This window comes from Rhinolophus ferrumequinum, chromosome 20 (genome assembly GCF_004115265.2).
Source record: "Rhinolophus ferrumequinum isolate MPI-CBG mRhiFer1 chromosome 20, mRhiFer1_v1.p, whole genome shotgun sequence".
Taxonomy (NCBI): domain Eukaryota; kingdom Metazoa; phylum Chordata; class Mammalia; order Chiroptera; family Rhinolophidae; genus Rhinolophus; species Rhinolophus ferrumequinum.
The window spans coordinates 19,274,590-19,295,499 of NC_046303.1; the positions used below are offsets into that span (position 1 = coordinate 19,274,590).

Consider the following 20,910-nt stretch of genomic DNA (forward strand, 5'->3'; position numbering starts at 1 on the left):
AATGTAAACATAGCGTAGTTTAAATGACACATAATTCCCCACTACTCAGAAATAATCTCTGATAACATTTCTGCATCACAGAGTGTGCGCACACATTTTTGTTTTTTTGAAAAATTGGGATCATTGTATGCATATTTTGTTTTTTTCTTATTGCTTATTGTGGAAATGTTGGGTTGATTATATATTTTTTCCTATTGGACATAATATGTTGGTGAATCACTTGTTTTAAATTCCTTTCCCCCCCAAAAAATAGATGTAAACTATCAAACAATCACTCTGTGCACTTCTGACAATTCCTTAAAATTTTTTGATACACATACATTCTGATTTCACTTACAATCTCAATAGGTCCAACAACTTGGTTTCTTACTTTAGGCAGGTGTTCTTGCAGTTTTCTGGACAATAAATGTTTAAAATGTAAAGGTTACAATGTGAATGTAATTTACAACATTTTCCAATTATAATTGTGCCAGTGCCAAATTTCACCCTTGCTAGCAAATTTATACCAACACTGAAATTTAAAAACCAAACTTATTGATAGACAATACAAAGATTTTTGGCATAATCACTGGGAAAGAAAGTGGTCACTGCCTGTTCACATTAAAGTAACAACTGAAGATACACATCTGGAGTAGAATTTTTTTATTGTGGTAAAATACACATAACATAGAATCTACTATCTTAACTATTTTTAAATGTACTGTTCAGTGGTACTAAGTTCATTCACATTGTTGTGCTACCATCATCACCACAGAACAACACAAATCTTAAAAAACTGAAACTATGTCAGCCTCTGCCAACCACCATTCTACTTATTGTCTCTATGAATCTGACTACTCTAGGTGCCTCATGTAAGTGGAACCATAAAGTATTTTGTCTTTTTCTGATGGGTTTATTTCTTAGCATAATATCTTCAGGGATCACCCATGTTGTAGCAAATGTCAGAATCTTTTTACTTTTTAAGGGTGAATATTATTCCATTGTATGTATATACCACTTTTTTTTTTTTTTATCTATTCACCCATTCCTCAATCAATGGACACTTGGGTTGCTTCTACTTTTTGGCTATTGTGTATAATGCTGCTATGAATACGGGTGTACAAATATCTCTTTAATTCCTGCTTTCAATTCTTTTGGGTATATAACCAAGAATGAAATTTCTGGATCACATGGTAACTCTACTTTTAGCTTCTTGAGGAACCATCATGCTGTTTTCCATAGGAGCCGAACCATTTTACATTCCCATCAACCATGTACAAGGTTTCTCCATATCCTCACAAATACTTGTTATTTTCTGTTTGATTATATTATTATTATTATTATTATTATTATTATTATTATTACTATTTTCCCCCTTCTTCCGCCAACCCCCTACCACTCCACTTCAAGCCGCTGTTTCTCTGTCTAGTTGTGTAGGACAAAGCTCCATGGCCCATGCTGGTATTATGAGCCTTGCACTCCCCCGGCTGAGGCAGTTGGTCGGCCGCTCACGGCAGCTCACAGCAGCTCTTTCCAGCTGCCGGCTGCTCACACTGGCTGCCAGCTGCTCATGGCAGCACAGGGTAGCCCATGGCAGCACACAGCAGCCTGAGGCAACCCGAGGCGGCTCATGCCAAACTCCGGCAGATCACCCAGCCCAGCTCCAGGGAGAGCTGTTGTTCACCATCTTAGTTGTAGAGAGCGCAGCTCACTGGCCCATGTGGGAATGGAACCCACAACCTCGGCATTAGAAGCACAGAGCTCGAACCACCTGAGCCACCAGGCTGACCCTATTATTATTATTTTTAATAGTAGTCATCCTAATGGATATGACGTGGTTGATTAGAATTTTTAACCTTTTGTAACAAATTGCCCAAGAACAACTGTGAGCTTTAAATGAAGGTAGTTCTAATAAGTATACATTGAACAAGTATATGCGAATTTTGTCTCCCACTGAAAATTTCATTTTGTAACTCACATTTCAAGGAGGTCCAGATTGAAACTGTAAATTTTATCTATTTATTTCAGGGAAATTTGTTAACTAAATCCACACCCAATTCTTAAACATTAATAGAAAACTGGAAGGGATCAGATTTTTTAAGTTTTCTAAAAAAGATGTCACAGAAGGATGAATTTCTGACTCTTCTCTCCAGCTTTTTAACATACTGTTCCATCAGTTTTGATAAACGACAAGCCACTTAATTTTATTCTACTTGAGGTTAATAATTTACTTACGTAACTGGGCCAATTTGCTCAGAGATGTTTTATAGATGACAAAACGTGCTTTAAGATTATAAAGCCCTTCTCCCACCCTAAACACAGATTTTAAAGCCTAAAACCTAGTAAACTCTATTTTGATAAATTCTGTTTCATGAAAACATTTCTGTCTCCCATTGACCTTCATGGAACGCCTTGGAAGGAGGGGTAGGATAATCTTTTAAAAGGCTCTTTTCTACTAGAATTGAAAGTGAAGAAAAGCACATAGGCAGGTATGGTGGAAGCTCCCCTTCTGGCTACTGTAGCCCTGCATTAATGAACCAAGTGATCTAGAGGGGTCCTCTTGAGTTTCTTAGTTCATACATTGAAATAAATGTAGCACAATGATTATGGTAGAAGTGAAAATGAAATAGATTTTATACCATTTCCATTTTAAATATCTAAATTAGTGGATTACATAGGTGTAGGAAATTTTTATAACATACATATACACACAGACTTCTATTCAGTGAAAAAATAACCAGAATTCAGTATTTTCTTTTATTAAATGTACCATGTGGAATGAAGGATCCAAAGAGAATTGAAATGGAAATATTCAGATATTTTTCCTCTATGTACTGGTAAGCTACAAGAAATTTGGAAGAGGAGATATCTGAAGTAAAAAATCAATAAATCCTGTAGTTATTATGCTTCATAAAATCACTATTAAACCAGTTATAACACTGATTATGTTGAAGTCCAACAAAATGAAAATAGCATTGATATTTTTGGGAAAAAAAAATCTTTACTATAGCTGTGAAATAAGCTTGCATAACACTTTTTAGAATTTAGGCAAAGCTTACCCGTTTCTCTGATAATTTTCTTGCATGTCTTCAGCTCTTTCAGAATTTGCCATCATATTTACAATTTAATTATTCTGAAATAAAATAGTAACAAATATATCATGACTTATGTAAAATTCTATCACTTAGAATTTTAAGTGATATAAAATTGACATAAAATTGTTCTTTACATTCCTAAGAGTTTCTAAAAATCATACTACTAAGTTTCACCCTGCCTCTTCAACCCATCACCTCAACTGAAGTTTGTGGTTAGGTAGCTCATCTGTTCAGATTCTATCATTGAATTTATAGCTTCTTTGTTTCATTCTGGGCTTATATATGGAGTTAATGAAAATTCTGGAAATGGAATAAAAGAAGGAAAGCCAGAGTTGATGGCAATGCATTGTTTTTCAGAATATTTCTACTCTACCACTGACTTGACTGTAATAGATAAAATCTCTAAACTATCTTATGCTTAGTTTTCTCTTTAAAAAAATGAAGTAGTTTCTGTTAGCCAGCAGTTTGACAGAGGAGGGTTTTCTAGTTCATCAAAGATAAGCAATTCAAAGCTTCTACCATTTATAAATTAATAGTTATAAAAAAATTAGAATATTTGAAAACCCACTCATCACTAAAAGTATATTAAGCATAATTAAGATTCCTTTGGATGATGCTTCAGAATCTTAGCTTAAGATACCAATTATTTGCATAAGTTATCATTTCATTGCAAATGTATAGAGATGTTTGACTCAATCTAACTTGTTAGGCCATATAACATATTATCTATATTGAGATCATTATTAAGGATATAGATTTAAATTCTAGAGTAGAATTATGAATTAATTAAATAATACCTAGACATCTGGAAAAAAAACAACAAACCAATACACTTTTAAATAGTAAGCTTCTCCATGAAGAAATGAATTCTAATGGGTCAGCTTTTAGCGCCTGAGAAAGAAGGCATGTCACAAATACATTGGCATATTCTTCCTTTTTCAGGAATTAATGGTTGTAACTCTACAGAGGAAATCTTTACAATTGCTATACTACCTTTAAACCATTTCCAGTTATTTGACATATGTGTACGACATAAGAAAAGTAATAGAATAGACTCTATTAGTTTGCATTTTATAGAAATTAGCAATTATATAATAAAACTCATATATTCATAAAAAGAAATTTAAAAAAATGAAGCTCACCTTGGTAAGTGCATGATCTGTTCATTTACATCAAAATCATATGTGGTGTCTCTTCTCAACAAACAATTAACTGCAATTTCATACCAAGCTTGTTTTCTGGTCATGCTGTATCTGATTACAACAGATATTATGTAAATTTCAATTAAAGCACACTGTGTTCTTCATGTCATACTGCACTTGGCAAACAAGGCAAGCAAAGAAAACTATTGAGCCAAATAAATACTCTGTTTAAAGATCTGTAGTGTCTAAATACCCACTTTTCTATTGTCTAGTCCCATAATATTTTTAGTTAGCTGAATTAGCAATTATAATAACTAAAATAAATCTCTTTAATACATCAATGGTACATTTGCATAACAAATAATCGTTGAGTACTACTATTGGCAAGGCATTCATTCAATTACCTCATTGTTGCTATCTGAAAATAATCACCTCCTTTTGCACTTTACTCATATCTGTATTATGTTCATTAACACATTCTGCCTTATATTACAATCCCTAGTTACCCTATTAGGTTATATTTCTTTATCTATTCCTTCATGAATTCATTGAAAAAAGTATTGAGCTTATACTATGTGTCAGCTACTAGTTTACAAAAATAAAAAGATATGCTCCCTTCTCCTGAGGAGCTCACATGACTTATTTTTTTTCTGTATACTACAGCCTTGCTACTCAGCGTGGTCCCAAGACCAGCAGCATCAGCAACACTTGGTACCATACTGGAATGCAGAATTAAATTTTTTTTGAATTTATACGTCAATTCAATTTATACGTGGAAAAATATGTCACATAAAATTTAACATTTTAACCATGTTTAAGGTACAATTTGGTGGCATTTAGCCTACGCAATGTGTGCAACCATCACCAGTAGAGAACTTTTTCATTATCCCAAAATGAAATTCAGTACCCATTAAACAATAACTTTCCATTGCTTGTTCTCCCCAGTCCCTGGTAACCACTGGCACTGTACTTTCTATCTCTATGGACTGCCTATTCTAGGTATCTTAAATAAGCAGAATCAAACAATGTTTGTGTTTTGTGTGTTAGACGTATTTCACATAGCATGTTTTCAAGGTTCATCCATGATGTAGCATGTATCAGAATTTCATTTCTTTTTAAGGCTTTTTATCCATTGTGTGTGTGTGTGTGTGTGTATGTGCGCGCGCGCACGCGCGCGCTTGTGTGTGTATCACATTTTGTTTATCTATTCATCTGCTGATGGACATATAGATTGTTTCCTTATGGCAATTGTGAATAGTGTTGATATGAACATTAGTGTACAAGTATTTGTTTGAGTCTTTGCTTTCAATTATCTTGGGTATATACCCAGGAGTGGAAATTCTGGATCACGTTCAACTTTTTGAGGAACTGCCATACTGTTTTTCACAGTGGCTGTACCATTTTACATTCCCACCAGCAATGCAAGGATTCCAATTTCTCCACATACTCACCAAACTTATTTTCTGGTGTATTGATAATAGTAATCCTAATAGATGTGAAATGGTATTTTACTCGTATTGTGGTTTTGATTTGCATTTCCCTAATGAATAGTGATATTGAGCATCTTTTAATGCATTTATTGGCCATTTGTATGTCTTCTTTGAAGAAATGTCTATTCAAGTCAGTTGCCCATTTGTTAAATTGTTTATTTAATAGTTGATTTATAGGAGTTTTTGATATATTCTGATATTAAATCCTTATCAGATATAGAAGTTGAATATATTTTTGCCCATTCTGTGGGTTGTCTCAGTCTCTTGATAGTCTCTTGATAGTGTCCTTTGATGGACGAAAGTTTTTAATTTCAAAAAAAGAAAAAAAAAGTTTTTAATTCCAATGAAGTCAAATTTATCTAATTTTTCTTTTGTTGACTGGGCTTTTGGTGTCATAGCTAAGAAGTCATTTCCAAATTCAATGTCACAAAGTTTTCCCCATTTTTCTTCTTAAAGTTTGACAGCTTTAGCACTTATATTTAGGCCTTTGATAGATTTTCAGTTAATTTTTTTTTAGTTGGTGTAAGATAAAGAGTCTAACTACATTCTTTTATATGTGGATATTCAATTTTGCCAGCACCATTTGTTGAAAAGACTGTCTTTTCCCTATTGAATGGTCTTCACATTTTTGTTGAATATCATTTTATCATATATGCAAGGGTTTATTTCTGGGCTTTCTATTCTATTTGATTGGCCTATAGGTCTGTTTTATTCTACTAAAACACTGTTTTGATTACTGTAGTTTTGTAATGTATTTGGAAACTAGAAAGTGTGAGTCTTCCAAATTTGTTCTTTTTCAAGATAGTTTTTGTCATTTGGGATCCCTTGAAATTCCATAGGAATTTTAGGATGGGTTTTCCTATTCATGCAAAAAGATGTCACTGGGATTTTGGTAAAATTGCATTGAATCTGTAGATTACTTTTAGTAATATTGTCATCTTAACAATATTAAGTGTTCTAGTCCATGAACATAGGTTGTCTTCTTTCATTTCTTAGAGTAATGTTTTGTAGTTTTCAATGTACAAGTCATTCTCCTCCTTGGCTAAATTTGTCTCTAAGTAGTTTATTATTTTTGATATTACGAATGAAACTGTTCCCTTAATTTTATTTGCTGATTCTTGTTAGTGTACAGAAAAGCAATTTTTTTTTTTAGATTCCACATATAAGCGAGATCATGTGATACTTGTCTTTGTCTGACTTAATTTACTTAGCATAGTGCCCTCAGGTTTATCCATGTTACTGCAAATGGCAGGATTTCCTTTTTTTTAATGGCTGAATAATAATACTCTATTACGTATATATACAGCCAAGTGCCCCATAATGACATTTCAGTCAATGATGGACCACATACACAATGGTAGTCCCATAATATGATAATGGAGTTAAAAAATTCCTATTGCCTAGTGATGTCGTAGCTGTCATAATGTCATAGGGCAATGCATTACTTAATGTGTTTGTGATGCTGGTGTAAACAAACCAAGTGTGTTGCCAGTCAAATAAAAGTATAGCACATATTATTATGTACAGTAAATAAAACTCGATAATGATAATAAATGACTGTTAATAATTTATGTATTTATTATACTATATTTTTATCATTAGTTTAGAGTGTACTCTACTTAGATAAAAAGTGTGTTTCAAAACAGTGTGCCATTTTACTAGCAGCAGCCTCATACATGCTGTATTTACTGCATCTCTTGATTGCATCATCTTCTCTTGTGCTTGATTTAATCTCTTGTTTTGTACAGTAACATGACATACAGGCTTGTAGTCTAGGAGCAATAGGCTAAATCAGATAGCCTAGCTGTGTGCCATATAGCCTAGGCTATACCATCTAGGTTTCTGTAGGTACGCTCTATAATGTTTCGTAACGACAAAATCGCCTAACACATTTCTAAGATTGCATACCTGTGTTAAGTGGTGCATGACTGTATGCCACATTTTCTTTATTCAGCCATTCACTGATGAACACTCAGGTTGTTTCTATGTCTTGGCTATTGTAAATAATGCTGCCATGAACATGGGAGTGCAAATACTTCTTTGAGATAGTTATTTCATTTCCTTCATGTACATACTCATAGGTGCAATTGCTGGATCATATGGTAGTGCTATTTTTAGTATTTTGAGGAACCTCCATATTGTTTACCAAAGTGACTGTACTGGATTATACCTCTTAAACATCTATTCCAGAAATGCAGAATTTTGGATTACCCCTAGAACTACTGAATAGAATCTGCATTTTAACAAGATTCTCAAGTGGTTTCTATGCATATCAAATTAGAGAATCAAGTCTACAGCACCTAGCACACAGTCCTGGCAAACAGAAGGCACTAATTCTATAGAGGAAGTTTTATTTTTCTTTCTGCTAAATCTAAGAATATAAAAATAAAGTTCAAAATACAGTGTAATGCTAACACTGTCCAAAAGCATAGTTTTAGAATATGATTCAAGGACCTCTTGGCATCAGAATCTCCCGGAGTGCATGTTAGAAAAACAGATTCCTAGGCCTTACCCCCATATGTACTGAATGAGAAGGTAAGGTAATGTGCTGGGAAACCTACATTTTTAACAAGCTTAAACAATTTTTTTCATTTCTTCATTCTTTAAATGTATATTTTGCCAGGTATTATAAGCAATGAATAATCTAGAAGTCCCTATTGTCATGGAGCTTACACTCAATTTTAGGGAGAGTTAGTTTTAACAAAAGATGTACATAAATAAGAAAAATGAGATAGTGGTAAGTTTTAGGTATAGAACTAAAGTAGAACTAAAATAGGGCAATGTGATGAAGAATAATATGGTAGTTATACTGTCCAGTTAGGGAAAACCTCTTCTAGAAGCTAATGTTTAGGATGAAAGCTGAATTAGAAGAAGAAGGTTGACATATAAAGATCAAGGAGTGTATCCCAGGCAGAGGGAGTATGATTTATATGGTGGAGAGGAAAAGTGCATTGAGACAAAGGGACACAAGATGAAAGAAAATCCCATCATTATATGGGAAGATAGGGGTTGGTCATGATGCTTACCCCCTCATTCCTCTATATCATTCAGTGTTTTGGAAGGAAAATAAGTTTGGCTTGAAACATGTCAAATGTAAGATACTAATGAGATAATCAGGCAATAATACCCAACAATATGTAGGTAATGAGAATAGAACTCTGAACATCTTACTAGGCCTAACTAAAATCTGTTAGTCAGCCAATCCTTACTAATTAATAACTATGTAGAAGTAATAGCAAATACTATGCAGGATACAAAGAAATATAAAATTAGAAATATTTTGTTTACAACGCTTGTTGCTTAAAAAAAATTTGAGTTCATGTGCCAAGGTGAAGAGTCAAATGACAAACCAGCACTGTGGGAAGAAATTTTCTGAGTGGCTTAACCTTGAAACATGGTTGTAAGAGTAATCTGATGCATAGCTTAGACAGGTTGGATGGAAAGCACGGGATTTTTGATTAGATGAAAGAAGATATGAATTTTATAGAAGCTCCAAAAGGAACAAACTAGAAGTAGGAAGCCCATTGTTGAATATGGACAAATTTCACAAAAAGTTTTTGTTTCTTCTCTGTAAAGCTCTTCTTTCTGAATTGGAGGAGTGTTCTATACTCTTCACAAGCACCAATTGTTTTTATAGCCTCTAATATTAATATGTAGATGTATTGCAATTCTTCAAATGCTGTCTTCTTCTTCCCTCCCCATGTCTGGCAAGATTTCAGAGTTGAGAATTATATATAAGAGTCTAAAAATATACTTATGTCCTCAATATGACGGATAAATTTATGTATCAATTTGACTAGGTAATGATACCCAGTTGTTTGATTAAACACCAGTCTATATGTTGTTGTGTAGGTAGTTTTTAGATGTGATTAACATTTAAATTAGTAGATTTTGAGTAAGGCAGATTATCCTTCATAATGTGAACAGGTCTCATTTAATTAGTTAAAGGCCTTAAGAGAAAGACAGGTTCTATAAAGAGAAAAAATTCTACCTCCAGACTGCTTTCAGATTCAAGACATTAACTTCTTGCCAGAATTTCCAATCTTCTAGCCTGCCCTGAGGATTTCGGTCTTGCCAACTACCACACTCATGCAAGCAAATTCCTTAAAATCAATCAATCAATCAATCAAAATTTATATCTATCCATCTATGGATCTATCTATCTACCTACCTACCTACCTACCTATATTCTCTCTCATACACACACACACACACACACACATACACACACACACACACACTATTGGTTCTGTTTCTCTGGAGAAATCTAACTAATACACTTGGAAAGACAGGAAGTTATGTGATGAATAGTACATAGAGTGACTACTCTAGCATCTGAAAAGAACATTATGATCTAAAATGGTTTCATCCCACATATGAGGAGGGCCCTGAGGTTAGTCCTTAAAGCATGGTTAAGATTTCAGTAAGTGGAGATATGTGGAGGAGGAACGAGAACATAACTTCAGGAATGCAAAGGCAAATTATCTCACAATAGAAGAATGAGTCTAGTTAGAACGGACAGTTCACACAGAAATGGAGAAAGAGATAAGATAGATAAGATTGTAGAACGCATTGATCCAATTTTTAGGGAAACAACTGTAATTTTCTGAGAATGAGAGAGACAGGGCCATTGGTATTTGGTACAATTAACCTGATGTCATGAGTGGACTGGAAGGACTTGGGGAAAGGTAAGATTCAGGTATACCCATTATGGTCTAGTTTGATAGCAGTAAGAAAGTCAGATTTGATAGATGTTTCTAAAGGAAGGTTTATACAATATAGATTCAGAGGACAAGAAAGAAGAAATTAAAAAAAAAAAAAAGTTTAATGAATAAACTTCAGAAACTGGAAATAAAAGAGTAGCAAAGATGGAAATAGGAAAATCAGGAGAGAAAGTTGGTTTTTGGGAAAAGGTGACATTCAGTTTAAAAATACAAGTTTGAGTTTATATTAGAAAGTCCAAGTGAACATATCTGACACACAGATGGAAATGTGGCACTGGTAATTAGGAAAACTGACAAGCTAGATGCATATTTGTAATGGTTACCAGCACAGAAGGAATAATTAAAACTTGGACAATACATTTGCTTTAATAATATACAATGTTATATAAAAGGACAGATGAAGTAGTATAATCTACAGGCCAAGAGTTTTGCCTTTAGAGCAGTGCTATCCAATAGAACTTTCTGCAAAAATGGAGGTATTCTCTGTACTATCCAATATGGTAGCCGCTAGGCATGTATAGCTATTGAACACTTGCAATGTAGCTAGTGAGGGAACTAAATTTCTGGTTTCATATGATTAAATTAATTTACTTCTAAGTAGCCACATGTGGTTAATGGCTATTGTATTGGAAAGCTCAGTTCTTAGAATCAAACTGCCTAGACTCCAATTCTGGATTCCCCATTTATGACACATACAATTTTGGGCAAGCCACTTACTCCTTACTGTATAGTACTAAGCACAGGGAATACAGCGCAATATACCTGTTTTTCTTTTTTGAATTATGTAACTAGGTGCTTCATTTTGTCAATTCAGGGCAAATGAGCCAAATCAATAAGATGTGAGTGTAACATCACTATTAAAAAGAAAACAGCAAAATCATATTTACATAGGGATCAAAATGGTGAAATAATAGCTTTCTACTGTCTTCCTCATAAGAACACAGTGTCAGACAATCACTCACAGACAAGAGTGCCTTTATGGAAGTCCAGGAGCCTAGCAAAGAAGTTTTGGCATACTGTTGGAGCAAAAAATTCCAATTTGGATGGATTGGAGAGGGTAAGAGGAACAGTTTCACTTTTCTAGCTGGATGGGAAGCTGTTAAAGATAGCTGTTTCTTTCTCATCTGACCCATAATATTGAGGTATGCTGTATGATTGGGGGACAGAGAGCAACTGGGAGAACACTAGTCAGGGCGTGGAATGGCACATATCAAAGGGATGCAGATCCTACTAATCCCATGGTGGATTCCATCAGAAAGCCTACTCATGAGCTGCTGGGGATGCGATGCCTGCAGATCCTCCCAAATGGCCCATGGACACCCCCCAACATTCTGCATGCCTCACCCCACCCCCTTGTGATTATCTCCCTGTGTGTACCTCTGAGGGCAGTAGAGGCAAGCCTTTGCAGATATCCAGTGAGCAAGCACATAGGTAGAAAGTTAACCCGACCCTGTGGGATTGGGAGAAAGCACACAAAACTGAGCACTGCTGTAGGAAAAGCAAGGAAATGAGAAGCTGTCAGCACATGGCCTGGCTCTGCAGGATCAAGAGCAGGCATACAAATTCAACAATTTCCCTTCAAGAGGGAACAAAAAATCTGGAGCAACATATTCATAGAAAAAGTCTGAGAATCCCTCAGAATCCCTAACAGGGTCATTGGAAAGTATTGCTTTCCCTAAGCCAGTCAGTAAAGACTGTAAGAGGTGTCTGCTTTTTCAAATGTAAAGACAATATTGCAAGACTTCAAGAAACATGAAAAAAATAAAAGAAACATGACACTACCAAAGGAATACTGATCCCAAAGAAATGAAGAGCTGTAATTTGCTTGATTAAAAATTTCAAAATAGTTATTTTAAGAAAGCTCAGTGAGCGACTAGAAAACAGAAAGACAATTTGACAAAATAGGGAAAACAATACATAACAGAGACAGACATTATAAAAAAGAACCAAACATCAATTCTGGAGTTGAAGAATAGAATAAATAAAATTTAAAAAGGTAATAGAAAGCATCAACAGCCCACTGGATTAAGCAGAAGAAAGAATCTATAAATTAGAAGACAGGTCATTTGAAATTACCAGTTAGAGGAAAACAAAGAAAAAAGTAATGAAAAAGATTAAAGAAAGCCTACATGAACTATGAGATTCTATTAAGAGAAACAATCTATGCATTATTGGAGTCATAGAAGGAGAAGACAGAGAGAATGGGGCAGAAAGCTTATTTAAAGAAATAATGACTGAGAACTCCCCAAATCTGGAGAGAGATTTGGACATCTAAGTTCATGAAGCTCACATAGGCCTCCAAACAATTTCTAACTAAAGTGATTTTCTCCAGGACACATTATAATAAAACGATCTAAAATCAAAGACAACAAGAGAATTTTAAAGGCAGCAAACAAAAAAAACAAAACAAAACAAACAAATAAAAAGTTCCTTACATACAAGGGAAACCCCGTAAGGTTATGAGCAAATTTCTTAGCAGAAAACTTGTAGGCCAAGACAGAGTGGGATGACATATTCAAACTGCTGAAAGAAGATAAGGAAGGAAGGAAGGAAGGAAGGAAGGAAGGAAGGAAGGAAGGAAGGAAGGAAGGAAGGAAGGAAGGAAGGAAGGAAGGAAGGAAGGAAAAGTCAAAGATGAATACTTAACCTGGCAAAGTTGTCCTTTAGAAATGAAGGAGAGATAAAGACTTTCCCAAACAAAAGCTGAGGTAACTCATCACTAGTAGATCTGCCTTACAAGTAATGCTGACAAGAGTTCTTAAAGCTGAAATAAAAGGATGCTAACTAGTAACATGAAAATATAAAATACACTGGTAAAGGTAAGTATAAAGTCAAATTCAGAATACTCTAATATGATGGTGGGTTAATCACTTAACTCTTGTGTATAGTTTAAAGGAGAAAGGTATTAAAAATAACTATAGTTACAATAATTAGTTGATGGATACATAATATAAAAAGAGGTAAATTGTGACATTTAAACAAAATAGTGGGGGAGGAGTAAAAGGATAGAGTTTTTGTATGTGATCAAAGTTAAGTTCTTATTAGCTTAAAACATACTGTTATATCTGTAAAATATTTTCTGTAAGCCCAATGGTAACCACAAAACAAAAGCCTAAAGTACATACACAAAAGGTACAGAGAAGGGAATCAGACTATACCCCTATGGAAAGTCATTAATTCACAAAGGAAAACAGCAAGAGAGGAAGAAAGGGACAAAGGAACTACAAAACAGCCAGAAAACAATTAATAAGATGGCATTAGTAAATCTTCACCTATCAATAATTACTAAAAAGTAAATGGGTTAAATTCTCCAATCAAAAGGCACCCAGTGGCTGAATGGATTAAGAAAACAAAAACACACAAAAAAACAAGACCCAGCTCTCTGCTGCCTACAGGAGATTCAATTCACCTTTATGAACACATAGAAGCTCAAGGTGAAGGGATGGAAAAAGATATCTCAAACAAATGGAAATCAAAAGACTGCAGGGGTAGTTAAATTAGAGAAAATAGATCTGAAGTCAAAACTGTAATAAGAGACAAAGAAGGTCATTATATAATGATAACAAGGTCAATTCATCAAGAGAACATAATAGTTGTAAATATTTATGAACCCAACATTGGAGCACCTAAATATGTTAAACAAATACTAACAGACATAAAGGGAAAAACAGATAACAATAAATAGTAGGGTAAGTCAATATCCCACTTTCAACTATGGGTAGATCATCTGGACAGAAAATCAATAAGGAAACACTGGACTAGAATTTTAGACCAAACGGACATAACAGACACATATATAACATTCCATGTATATAGCAGCGGAATACACATTCTTCTCAAATACACACAAAATATTCTCCAGGTCAGATCATGTTAGGTCACAAAACAAGTCTTATCAAATTTAAGAAGATTGAAATGATAACAAGTGTCTTTTCTGACCACAATGGTTCTGAACCAGAAATCAAAAATGGAGGAAAAATGGAAAATTCACAAATATGTGGAAATTAAACAACACACTCCTAAATAACCAATGGATCTAAGAAATAAAAAAAAATCTTGAAACAAACGAAAATGGAAACACAACACACCAAAACTTATAGGATGTAGCAAAACAGTTCTAAGAGAAAAGTTTGTAACAATAAATGACTATATTAAGAAAAAGAAACATCTCAAATAAATAGCTGTACACATCAAGGAACAGGAAAGAAAGAAAAAACCAAGCCAAAAGTTAGTAGAAGGAAATAACAAAGATCAGAATGAAAATAAAGCTGCGACTAGAAAGACGATAGTAAAGTAAAAGCAAAAAAACTACAAGCTGGTCTTTTGAAAATATAAACAAAATTGGAAAACCATTATCTAGACTATGAAAAAAAAAAGACTCAAATATGAAAAACAGAAATGAAAGAGGACTTATTACAACTGACACCACAGAAATACAAAGAGACTACTATGAAGACACCAACAAATTAGGAAACCTAGAAGAAACGAATACATTCTGATAAAAAATACAATCTACCAAGACTGAGTCATGAACAGAAAATCTGAACAGACCATTAATGAGTAAGAAGATTGACTCAATAGTCAAAAAGCTCTCACCTCCCCCAAAAAAGCCTAGAAACAGATGGTTTCCCTGTAAATTCTACCAAACACTTACAGCATTAAAACCAAACCTTCTCAAACTATTTCAAAACATTGAAGAGGAGGGAACACTCCCAAATTCATTTTTCAGTCTGGCATTACCATGATAACAAAGCTAGATGAGGATTCTAGAAGAAAACTAAAGGCCAATATCCCTTTTGAATAGAGACATAAAAATTCTCAGCAAAATACTAGCAAACCAAATTCAACAACATGTTAAAAGGATCATATACCATGACCAAATGGGATCCATTCCTGGGATTCAAGGATAGTTTGACATATGCAAATCAAAAAATACGATATATCACATTAATAGAATGATAAAAAATATGATCAGCTCAATAGATGCTGAGAAAGCATTTGACAAAACTGAATATCTTTCATGATAAAAGCTCTCAACAAATTGGGTATAGAAGGAACATATCTCAACATAACAAAATTCATATATGTTAAGCCCATAGCTAACATCATGCTCAATGGTCAAAGTTTGAAAGCTTTCCCTTTAAGATCAGGAACAAGACAAGGAAGGAAATGTAAATTGTTTTGGCCACTATGGAGAAGAGCACAGAGCTTCTCAAAATACAGGCAATAGGGTCAATGGAATTGTAATAGATATATATGATATCAGAGGGGCAATAGATTGGGGGAGGCAGGTTATTACTGTGAGGGGTGAAATGTCTAACTATTACATTGTTTTGTACACCTGAAATTTAAAAAACAAACTGACAAAAAAAATACAAGTATACCTTGTGTTGCACCTAGGTTTATAGTGCTTCACAGATACTGCGTTTTCATCAACATCTAGTCAAGACCCTCCATGAGCAAAAAGTTTACGACTTGTTGAAGGTTCAGATGATGGTTAGCATTTTTTAGCAATAAGTTTTTATTTAGCAATAACATTTTTAATTAAGGTATGTACGTAGTTCTTTTTAGACATAATGCTACTGCACACTTAATAGACCATAGTGTAAACAATTTTTAGAATCACTGGGAAACCAAAAAATTTGAGTGACTCACTTTATTGCAATATTTGCTTTATTGCAGCAGTCTGGAACTAAACCCACAATATCTATGAGGTATGCCTGTATTATCATATCACATTACCATATGATCCCACAAGTCCACTTCTGGTTATATATCCAAAGTAAATGAAAACAGTACATCAGAAGGATATCTGCACTCCCATGTTTATTGCAGCATTACTCACAATAGTCAAGATCAGGAAACAATCTTAGTATCCATCAATGAAAGAATAGATGAAGAAGATGTGGTATATGTATAAAATGGAATATTATCCAGCCACAATAAAGAAGGAAATCCTGCCATTTGTGAGAACATGGATAGATCTTGAAGGCAGTACATTAAGTGAGATAAGTCAGGTAGAGAAGGACAAATACTATATGATCTCACTAATACATGGAATTTTAAAAAGCCAAATTCATAGAAACAGAGAGTAGAGTGGTTGTTTCCAGGGACTGGGAGGTGGAAGGAATTTGGGAGATGTTGGTCAAAGGGTACAAGTTTGCAATTAAAAGATGAATAAGTTCTGGAAATACCGTACTATGTACTTCAAAGTTGCTAAGAGACTAATCTTAAATGTTCCTACTACAAAATGAAATTATAATTACATGATGTGATACAGGGGCTCGCTAATGCTACCGTGCTAATCATATTTCAGTATAAATGTATTAAACCAACAACACTTGTACTCCTTAAACTTACACAATGTTATATCAATCATATCTCAATAAAAACGATTAAATAGTTAACAAAATAAGAAATTTGATAGAGTTTTAATAGAAGACAAAATATTTTAGCTAGATAGATTTAGGAAGATTATTAAAAATAATTACTACATGATTTGAAAGAGAGTACAGTAGAAATAAAGTAGTATTATTTTAATCTTTATGGAATTTTTGGATACTAACATCTATCATAATACTAAACAATGTCACCATTATAAGATATATCAAATTTTTAACTTTTAAAATAGATTTGAGCCATGAGGTCTCTCAAGAAAAAGTCCCATTTAGAATTCTTCACAACTTACTTGTATTCAAAACACTTCTACTGTTACCATGTTTCCCCGAAAATAAGACCTAGCCGGACCATCAGCTCTAATGTGTCTTTTAGAACAAAAATTAATATAAGACCCAGTCTTATTTTAATATAAGACCGGGTATAATATAATATAATATAATGTAATATAATATAATACATTATATTATATAATTATCCTATATTAATCCTATATTAATTTTTGCTCCAAAAGACGCATTAGAGCTGACGGTCTGGCTAGGTCTTATTTTTGGGTAAATACAGTAGTAGAAAGTTTTAAGAAAAGACTTTGTGAGAAAGTTTCTTTTAGTGACACCATGATCTTGCTTTATGGTCCACAGTACCAACCAAATTCTCAGTAGGCTTGCTTACCACATTTCCCCTGAATTCTAACCCTTGTTCCTCTAAAATCCATGGGAATAGAGTGGTCAGTTTACTTTGGTTTAAGCCTAAATGAACACTTTAAAGTGACTCTTTAAAGAAACCCATTAAAAATCCTCCCACTCTGAAAGAGTTCTGCCAAGACTAACTCAAAGCCACAAAAGATTTAGGATCAGTTCCAAATTGGAACCTGTAACAACTGTGTGGGCCTTTAACTCAGCAAAAATTCCATCTTTAACAGAAACACAAAATATTAAACATAAGAATACAAAGTAATTTTCCAGACCCAAGAGCATTTGGGATAAAACCATGGAACGCTACAAGGGAATTCCCCGAGTGGAAGTCTTTCTTTTGAATGAAATGAAAGGATCACAGTGTCTCTTCTGGAGAAGAGACAAGGTCTTGGACAGGGCAGAAACCTGACCCTTCCATGGAGTCATTTTGTGATCTGGGCCTCGTTACACAGTCTCTTCATGTTTACTTTGCTTCCTAATAAAGTAAGCGATTGTAATGGTGACTAATCATTTGTCCATTAGCTATCTCTTCACATTAGGAAAAAAAATGTATTGCTTTGTTCTTTCAGTTAGCAATAGTAACAATAGCTCCCATACATTAGTAGTACTTGCAGCATGTGTAGGTGGGTGGTTTCATATATATTAAATCCATTCTGAGCAGAAAAGTACTCTGCTATACATGATGAAAAATATTTTATGGAAGTTTCAATAAATATTAGACATTATCACTATTATGCAAATGATCTCATTTAATCATTGCTTTATTAGCCCCATTTTTACAAGAGGCAATTGAGGCTCAGAAGACTTAAATTGACAGGACCATTAAAGTGGCAGAGCCGAATTTATCTACTCCAAAACCTATCCTCTTAGCCACTGTGCTACAAATTTGAAACTCACTGTGAGAACTGAAGTTTACAGGAGCATTCTGGGGCACACTAATTCCTTGGCTTCAAAAGGCACAAGAAACTCCTACCCTGTCAGCTGCTTTGATGTTTTTTCACACCGAGTCTGTGAGCAAATGTTCATGGCGGCCAATTGAAGTTGAACTTTATTTGTAAACTGGACAATATCCTATACCCTCTTACCTCACATGCAAATTGTGAAGATATAATGAAATGATGTGTGTGAAAGAACTCTGGAAACCATTTAGCAATCTTCACAAATGTTAAGAATCAATGCGTTGCACGGACTTGACCCCTATAGTTTAATAATATCTACTACTTCCTGAACCCTTATCTTTGCTAGTTATTTGGCTAACTGCATTATATACACTTGCCCCTTTAATCCTCACCGTAATTCTGTGAAATGGAATCCCATTGTAAAGATGAGGAAACTGAGATTCAAAATGTTTAACTTGCCCTAACTAACACAGTCAATTAGTGACTGAGCTGGAGTTTTTACCCATTTATGTCCGGACCTGAAAAGTGGGGATTAATAACATATCTGTATCTAGATTTATCTATCTATATAAAAATATATTTTCATACATGACTGACTATGGGTGGTAAGCATACAATGTGATATATAGATGATGTATTACAGAATTGTACACTTGAAAACTATGTAATTTTACTAACCATTGTCATCCCAATAAATTTAACTGAAAAATATGTATATATAATATAGTGGGGGTGCCAAAAAATGTACACATTTTAAGATACATTATCTATGTATTACTTTTCAAAATTAAATTGAATTACAGTAGCAATGTGTAGTATGAAGTTCACTCAAAAGATGGCATCAATCAAATGAATGCTAGCGTCATTCATTGTATTACAATTTTAATAGTTTTTTCCTTCCTTAAAATGTGTTTACATTTTTTTGGCACCCGCTGTATATGTGTGAAATTAATATGACCAACTCAACTTTCAGAGAGAAACTGCTACTAGGAGATACTTTAGGACGCCCAAAGCTGACAGCTGACTCCACACATGGCTCAATAACAAGCCTTTAGGAGCAGGGAAAGTAGGCCACTGGTTTCTGTTTACTAAATTGTGATTTTTAGAACACCTGTGTCAGGATGCAGACTGCTTAATAAAAGTGGAGATTCCTGAGTCTCTTCTCAACTATTGAGTCAGAATCTTTGGAGAGTATGATCTATGGATATGTATTCTAAGAAGCACAAGTGATTTTATTCAAATTAGAACTTAAGATCCATTGCTTAAAGTAATGGGCACTCTGGCTCTATCTCTGGTTGGTTTTATATACAGAATCTTTTTTAAAGTTCCTCTTCTAAATGGAGAAAAAAATAACTTCTCAGGGACAATTATGTTTTTATTTCATAATATGAATTATGAAAGATTATATTACAGTGGATCTGGTGTGTAAAATCTCCCAGCCTGGCAGCAAGGCATTCATAAATGTATTTTGTCCACCAATAGGCCATCAATTCCTTTCTTATTTAAACATCAATTAAAAGAGAAGGTATAATTAAAAGAAAAGTTCATAAAATTAATTTCCTCCAGGAAAAGAAACACCAGCCAGTCACATGTGGGGGCTAGTTACATGTTAATAGCTTCATGTGAAAATAAATCACAAGATTAAACCACCAGATCTAAATGAACAATTAGGCAAGTTAGAAGCAATGCCTTCTCCTTTGAGTTTTATAAAGGTTTCTGAAATCATTTCTAATCCACAAGAGGGAAAATTACTTTTCCTTTGATGACTCACAGTATTTTATTCATATCAAAAACAGATTATAGAAACTTCTGTAGACCACAAATTCAGCTTTGACTTTATTACTGAACTTTTCCTAAAATATACAGAAGTGATTCATTCTAAAAGTCTCAATGGAGTTGAATAGTTTTTGGCCCTGAAGTCTTACTTAAAAAGAAAAATGTATCTCAAGGAAACCTCTGAATATTGTAAAAATATTAGATTAGTAGTATATTCACTAATAGAAACTATTTTGCCAAATAGTTAATAAGATTGCCAAAGATTTAAAATGTACCCAGGATTTGTTTTAATCACATGTGGTAAGACATATAGATACAGAAATGATTGCCATGAAGGAAGAAGTTTGTATTCACAGATCTCCAGACACAGGAAGTATGTCATTCTATACCGGGCCACACAGGGAAGTACCAGGGTTGGCCAGGAGACCAAGGAAGCAGGGGAAACCATATGCAAGAGCTTTTATTGTGGTTTCCATAGGAAAGGCAAAACAAAGCTGGATAAGCAGGTTTAGAATTGGCTAGTTTGAATAATTTCAGTGGACTTGGGGTCTGAGGGCCGTCTCTAGTTGTCTGGTACCTGACCTCGGACTCATCAGGGCAGGGAGATAGTGGCTTACTCAGCAGGTTATAGCCTAATAAAGGAGATGGCAGAAGGAATGGGCTCTGGACTGGTTGGTTTTGAAGGAACATTCCAGGCTGAACTGTTTGCTATCT

The 20,910-nt window shown here is 34.2% G+C and overlaps 1 protein-coding gene across 1 annotated transcript in view; it reads right to left on the bottom strand.

The window, feature by feature from the left end:
• ABCB5 (ATP binding cassette subfamily B member 5) overlaps positions 1–3,091 on the bottom strand; it is a 91,808-nt gene extending 88,717 nt beyond the window's left edge. Inside the window, exons 1-2 of the mRNA XM_033088551.1 lie at positions 3,039–3,091; positions 338–395 (exon numbers count right to left, since the gene is read on the bottom strand). Of these exons, the coding sequence (XP_032944442.1) occupies positions 338–395; positions 3,039–3,091 (111 nt within the window). The remainder of the gene's footprint in view (positions 1–337; positions 396–3,038) is intronic.
• Positions 3,092–20,910: the final 17,819 nt, after the last annotated feature.